Source organism: Cynara cardunculus (genome assembly GCF_001531365.2).
Source record: "Cynara cardunculus var. scolymus isolate 2C chromosome LG 10, CcrdV1, whole genome shotgun sequence".
Classification (NCBI taxonomy): domain Eukaryota; kingdom Viridiplantae; phylum Streptophyta; class Magnoliopsida; order Asterales; family Asteraceae; genus Cynara; species Cynara cardunculus.
The window spans coordinates 18,140,536-18,147,291 of NC_037537.1; the positions used below are offsets into that span (position 1 = coordinate 18,140,536).

A 6,756-nucleotide genomic window follows, 5' to 3' on the forward strand; every position below is an offset into this window, starting at 1 on the left:
TCTTGTTAATGACATGTTTAAAGATTGGATGGTAAATGCAATACTACTTATAATTTAAATAATAAATTGTAAATACATCATGAAAGGTTATTTTGGTCATTTATTATTATTTTATTATAATTCTAAAACAACATTTATTTCAAGGGGTTGATTGATAGTTGTTGAATGGTTTTGTGCAGAATATTTAAGTGGTCGGAATGATTAAGAGACTTCCATGATACAGTGTAAAACGAAATATAATTGTTTGGTTATTGTTTACAATGAATATAGGATGCTGAATGATTAAGCAAGACCTATGATACAATTATTTAGAGGGTTTTAGAATTATTAAGAGATGAACTTTTTTTTTTGCCAAACAAGATTAATCCATTAGTAATTCAGAAGCTACATTTTGATAAAACTATTAAGAGGTAAACAAACAACCCATAAAACATACACATTAATAATTTGACGCATTTTATAACAATTTATGTCAACAAAACACATTATCAAATATGATCAAATTTCGTTAAAAACTCCTTTCAAATTCCCATTTATTTGACAAAATTTTCAAAAAACATTTTGTCGGGGCGAGTGGGAAGAGTTTGAAGAGAGAAATGTCCCAAATGATGCTGCGGCTGCGATTGCGATTGCGATTGCGATTGCGAATGCGAATGTGAATGTGGAAGCGACCGAAGGGTATTGAGCTCTCGTAGCCAAGGCCGAATAAAAGTTCTCCAAAATTAGGGATTTCAGAGGTCGGCTTTTTCCTCTTTACTATATTTGAGTTTGTGTTCAATAAGCGTAGGATCAAGAACAACTTGGCTTTTTTGAATTATTCTTTTCTGGGATCATAGTTTTCAATATTTCTGATATGACATCATATGAGTTAGTTTTTGGATGTTTATCTGAAATCTATCCAGAGAGGAGTGGCGAAGTGGGGTAACGGGATAACTTAATTGCTCCTGTCAACTGTATTCGATCAGACAAGCTTTATCATGGATTGCACTTGATTATATGAGATTCAAATATAGTTACAATTTATTTGAATTAAAGGAAACATTGGCTCTTTTGAAGTCCAGTATTCAAAATTTATGCACGATTATGGAAATTTCAACAAGAGAATGGGCACAAGCTAGTGGAAGCAGGTCTTAAGAGACGGGAAATGGTGCATCAGCTCAAAATGTTGGTGGCTGAGGCTAAGAGGGCTTTCCAGGTAATTAATCTTTTCTCTGATGGCACAATGGCGCATATTATTTTTGATAATTTCAGTTCCTATTGAAACTAATTTTTTGCTGTTCGTCAGTCCTGATACATGCTGTAAAATTAAGACATCTTGTAGCAATGGTTATGATAGATAAATATCAATTTCTTGACGATAAATCAAGTTTCGTTTTTTAAAAACTATCTGTAACAGTCAACAAGAGCTTTTCCACAAAGATGAAACCAATATTCGTAAGATGCTCTTATTTTTGGGCAAAAAGTAGCAATATATTTATCAACCTTCAACAAAGTTGAGACACATAATTACAGACCAATGAGATTGGGTCCTGGCACCAACCAATGTTTTCATCATTTGATTGCGGATCTACGATCAAAATAAGTTGCTAAAGTTGTAAAACGTTGTATTGGAGTTACGAGAACACCAATAAGAAATGCCGGAGTTGAAATTCCAAGAGTGATACTAAGATGCTTTTGGTCATCTATCTCCTCTATCCGTCGAAACGTTTTGAGCTGGTAATTCAACAACCTGAAACCAACATCTATACTTTTTTTTGAATACCACGTCATTTCTTGGCATCCAAATCTGTGAAACTATACAAGGTCCGATTTATCTCCAAATCTTTTGCTTGCGTTTGCTCTCCGCTTCATTCAGTCCTCCATGAACCAAATGATGGAAGATGGAACAAACAACAAAAAGTTCCACTAGCTAAACAAGCACCCCAATAAAATGAACGACTAAGCACAGACAGTGTAATAATATATGATCTGTTGATTAGAAAGCCTCCCCACACCAATTAGACAAGTCTTGTTGATTTGAAATTATGTGCCTACTTGCTAGAAACTCTTTAACAGGGATCCTACCTTGGTAAACTAACCATAGAAACACTTGAATCTTGAATGGAATGCCCTATTTTACATATATCTTGCCCACTAGATGTCATTCTACCGTTGATAAGATATGAGGTCCTAGGCTACCATTGGAAATATTCTAGCCTTGCTAGGCTTCCACAATACTAAGTCTAATTGCTATTGTTGAACACAGTCTGGTATACTTGGTTTGACCACCATTCCTCTTTCCGAAAGGTATATCATCTGCTCAAGCATCCCTCCTGACTTTAATTTGATTACTTATGCCACATCTTCATTTCTTCCTCATGATGGAATGTAACTCCTTCAAAATAGTTCAACTGTCAAATGCAGTTTACATGCTCACTTGTGTTTCTATATTCAAGACTACTTCCACTTGATACTTCCTCACAACTCTACCTATCATGGTACCTTTGGGTTTTTTGCTGGTTCTCTAGACTCTAGTATTCCATGATAGAATCTTCATTCTCTACATTTTGTATGTTTCTCGTAATAGGCCCTGTCCATTATAAACGAATTCGGGACCACTATTCAAAATCTTAGTGAAACAATGGATTTGTTATCTCATGTCGGCTTTTCGTGAAATTATACCAATTGAAGTGGAGGGTTTTTTCGATGCACTCAAACCAATGAACTATGACTTAATTATTCCATTGCTACGATTCATCTAGTATTTCAAAAGGTAGATTACTTAAGTTGGTTTGACAGCACACGACTATGCCAACTGATTTCCCTCCTTAAAATAAATCGAGGTTAGAAGGTATTGATCTCTCTTCTTCTAATGAGAGCAGACTCTTGCTGATTTGAACCAACCCCTACACCCTCTTCACCTTTCCTTTTCCTTTGGTCTTTCTTTCTTGCCTTTGTCGTGATAGCAATCCTCTACCTTGATACGTTTGCTTCGCCATTTAGCTTAAACTCTCTTTGTACTTGTATTTTCTTTAAAATCTATGCATGAAAGTGTTAGGATCCAACAATTTTTGTTGAATGAAAATAAATAGCTACAAAACAAAGTGGTTGGCCAACTTTCGAGAGGTCAGCCGTCTCTCCTAAAACCAGAAAACAATAACAGACTTACCAAATAATTTATCTGCCTCACTGATTTGGTTAATCCCCTATATATAAGGAATACGCACTTCCTAATTATTAAACTGGGCCAAGGTTGACTTTGAGAGTAACATTTTTTATTAAGTGAAAATAGGTAGTAACAAAAGAAGTGGTTGGCCGACTTTGAGAGGTCGGTCATCTCTTCTAAAACCCTAGAAGATGAATAATAGACCTGACAAATAATTTTTGTGCCTCCCTAGTCATTTAGTTATTCCCATAAACATAGGGAACAAATACTTCCTTAGCTATTAAACCGGGTCAAGGCCCATGCATAAGTCTAACAGAAAGATAACATTGTTTACACCTTTACACCACTTCTGATTCCAGGCTAGACAAGTAACACATGGATAAAAGATGCATCTTCCTTGAGTGGATAAATGGAATGACCTTGAGATGACCTATTTGCAGGAAACTGACTTCAAGGAATGGAAGCAGGTGATTCGGGACATAACTAAAATTCTTAAAGTGGACACAGCTTTTATGAATATCAGGCATCTGAGATACAGCATTATGATGGATCTCGATCCAGATTGTCTACCATGTGTTGCCTGCACCAAAAGAAAGCTAAGATTGAGAGATGGGATACTTTGCAGCTACCATCCCAATGAGGTTAGTCATCAGTTATTTTAATGTTTAGTAGTGACAAACAATCCGTTTCTAAGTGGAGTTTGCAGGAATGTTTTCATTATGCAGTCCAAACTGCATTCAGTTCTGAGCTGTATGTCTTCTGTTCTTTTGCATTTTGTTATTCAGGTTAAGTTCTCAGAGCTCACTCTTGATAATTTCAGAATGCTTCAATGTTTGGAGTGGGAACCCAGCGGCTCATTTTACCAATCAAGTGGAATCACTTCTACTGGTGTTGGGACCAACACTGGTCAAAATGGGGGCCTTCCAGGGTCTATTCGTATTAATTATTCTCAGGAGACGGTTGGTCCTACATTGCCACCAAATACTCCCAAAGCAGTCTTGTATCGTCCATCGATCACACATTTCATCGCTGTCAGTGTATAACCTAGGAGTGGCTTCTCTTTGCTGTTACTTCTGTCGTTTGTGTAGAACATGTGGGGATTCTATGAGATGCTGTGACAATAATGATCTATACAACAATAAATCGCACTTTCAGAAGCACTTCAGGTTGTTCTTCTGAAGTAAGATTGGCTGAACTTGCTCAACCAAGATGCTCTTACTGGTGGAGTTATTTGCACCACATAAAATTGAACTCATACAGTTATAGAGTGTAGTTTATAGGTGAGGCCCCCACTTATTTGAATGTAATGTAATATTTTAAGGGGTTAGATGGGGCTGGTTTTTAATTTTTCTATGAATACCGCTTGCTTTCTTTTCTTCATTTTCAAGCTCCCCCTTGGATAAGTTTCTTAGTGTTTGCTGAGATTATTTTTGTTCAGTGTTAAGAGTATCCCTAATTGGAAAGTTCCAGTCTCAGCAACTGTATGTTCTGATATACTATAATTGCAAGCATTGCAAAGTTTACCATCTCATATGTATCAAATATGTTAGAATAAATCAATTTGTATGCTGGGTGCAACGTGGTGCTATGATGTTCAGTCGTCTCCTAAATGGGAATATGCTAGTCAAAAGCTTAAAGAAATTGATAGATATGTGTTATTCCGAAGCTTGTAAGGCATGCTGATCTTGTTCTTGATGACAGGTTCTGGCCACTATGTCTGAGGAGGTCCCTCCTGATGGGGTTTCTTGATATACATATTTGCTTCGGGTAACATAACATCTCATACTTTTGCCTTTTCTTTTGCCAAATTGCTCATGTATGCAATATAAAACTTTTTAGGAAGTGTTGCACATGCTTTGATGTCTCCAGCCCGCATGGGAAATTACATTGGTGATACGGAGAACACTATCAATAGCATACAGCCTAATATGATTCAATCAGATTCTGTCTCTACCCTGCCATCTTGCTCTGCATGTGATAGCATGACATCTTCGTTAGAGAAAAGCAACATTTCAGGTTGCCATTCTGGTGGCTTAAATCTTGGCTCTTGTGGAAATGGAGGTACACTTACTGATCTATAAAGTTTTTGGGTTGCAATTACAGATGAAGTAATCTTTTACTGTTACCTGCTTTGCCTAGCCTGGTTCCAAGTTTTAAACACACAACTTTCAGGATTGAGTTCGCACATTACTCCATCTCTCTTTCTTCAGTCTAACATGGTGTACGATTTCCTTGCTCTTGTTTATCCTTGTGCAATCTTTGGTTCTTTCTTCTTTATTATCTGTTAAACTGAGAGCCTCAGGCAGTCATTTCTGAACCATCTCTTTTTCTATCTTCTTTACATCGCGTATCGTTCAGTATATTTTGGTCAAGATCCACAATGATGGAGTTCAGGGTGGTAGTTTTACACATGCATTCATGCAGTGGAGTGAACTATGACATATGCTTCTTGGGTGTTCATTCTACATGTCATTAAATCAAAACCTTTGGTAGAAATAGGATATAATTATTTCTTTAGTATTTAGGTTGCATTGATGACCAATGTCATCAATCTTTTGGCAAAAAGATAATTGAATTGATTAAAATAGTCTTCAACAATGTTGAAGATTAGAAAAACAAAAGGAGAATCGGAGCCAGCACTGACAATTCGGAATCCCTGTGCGATGAGCTAAATGTGGCCCTTGATTGTTATAATTATACTATTTATTATATTATTTTTTACGACACTGACGTTTGTTTGATAATAAATTGATTGATGGTTCCTCGTTGACCTTTAACAATTGTTTATCTCTTTTTCTTTTTTGACGCTCAAAATAACTCGATTCAAATATCCTAGTTCTGAAGACATCATATTTAATGTAGAATCAAACAATCATAATGGGTAATTTCATAAACACATATTAAACAAAACATTTTGTAAACCTACCGTTAAAAAACACTAACATCAAAACTTTAAAAAGTTCCAAAGAACATATAAAATAACCGACAAAAACAAAACAAAACAAATTCTAAATTCATTAAATAATTAAAGGAACTTATATAAAATAATCATTAAAAATAGAAAATTAAAAAACACTGAATAATCAAAGTTATCTAATCAATGTGCTTATAAACATTTGGAGCAGAGGAATCAAAGAGGAACATTACTTAGCTTGTTGATATGATAACAACGACAAATGGAGAGTGAAGAAAAAATAAAAAATAATAATTAAGAATTGGGATTTTTGGCTTGGAGAATAAATATAAAAAAATATTAAAAACAATTACTCCAAATAAATAAAGAATTAGAAACAAAAATTTACACGTACTTAGGTTATTTTAAAACCCCAAGTCAAAAGTGGACGAATGACCAACAATGAAGGTTATAACGGAACTGATGCTCATTCATGCACAAAACCTGGTGCCCTTTTGTGAGCAATCTTGTTGAGAAAGGGAGATGGGGGTTGAGATTGAAGGTTACAAACACACCCTTGAGATGGAACCTGATATTGTCTGTTGGGAAAGGATATATTTGGATGAGTTGTTGAGGTGGATAGATTACGGGGATGGAAGTGTGATAGAGGCTATTGGTGATGGTCGTGTGGGTTGTTTGGGTGATATGGCTAAAGGAT

The 6,756-nt window shown here is 35.7% G+C and overlaps 1 protein-coding gene across 5 annotated transcripts; it reads left to right on the top strand.

Moving 5' to 3' along the window:
- Nucleotides 1-630: 630 nt before the first annotated feature.
- LOC112520433 (protein SCAI-like) lies at nucleotides 631-5,591 on the top strand. 5 transcript variants are annotated; one of them, XR_003069993.1, is made up of 6 exons: nucleotides 631-737; nucleotides 1,036-1,195; nucleotides 3,586-3,786; nucleotides 3,931-4,425; nucleotides 4,847-4,912; nucleotides 4,985-5,591. XR_003069993.1 is itself a non-coding variant. In XM_025128824.1 (5 exons), the coding sequence occupies exons 1-4, from the start codon at nucleotides 1,145-1,147 to the stop codon at nucleotides 4,892-4,894; spliced, it is 474 nt and encodes a 157-aa protein (XP_024984592.1). In that variant the 5' UTR covers nucleotides 631-1,144; the 3' UTR covers nucleotides 4,895-4,912; nucleotides 4,985-5,591. The 5 variants fall into 5 exon arrangements, 2 of the variants coding, with proteins under 2 accessions (XP_024984592.1, XP_024984591.1); XR_003069992.1 differs by having other exon boundaries at nucleotides 1,062-1,195; XR_003069991.1 differs by having other exon boundaries at nucleotides 631-1,195.
- Nucleotides 5,592-6,756: the final 1,165 nt, after the last annotated feature.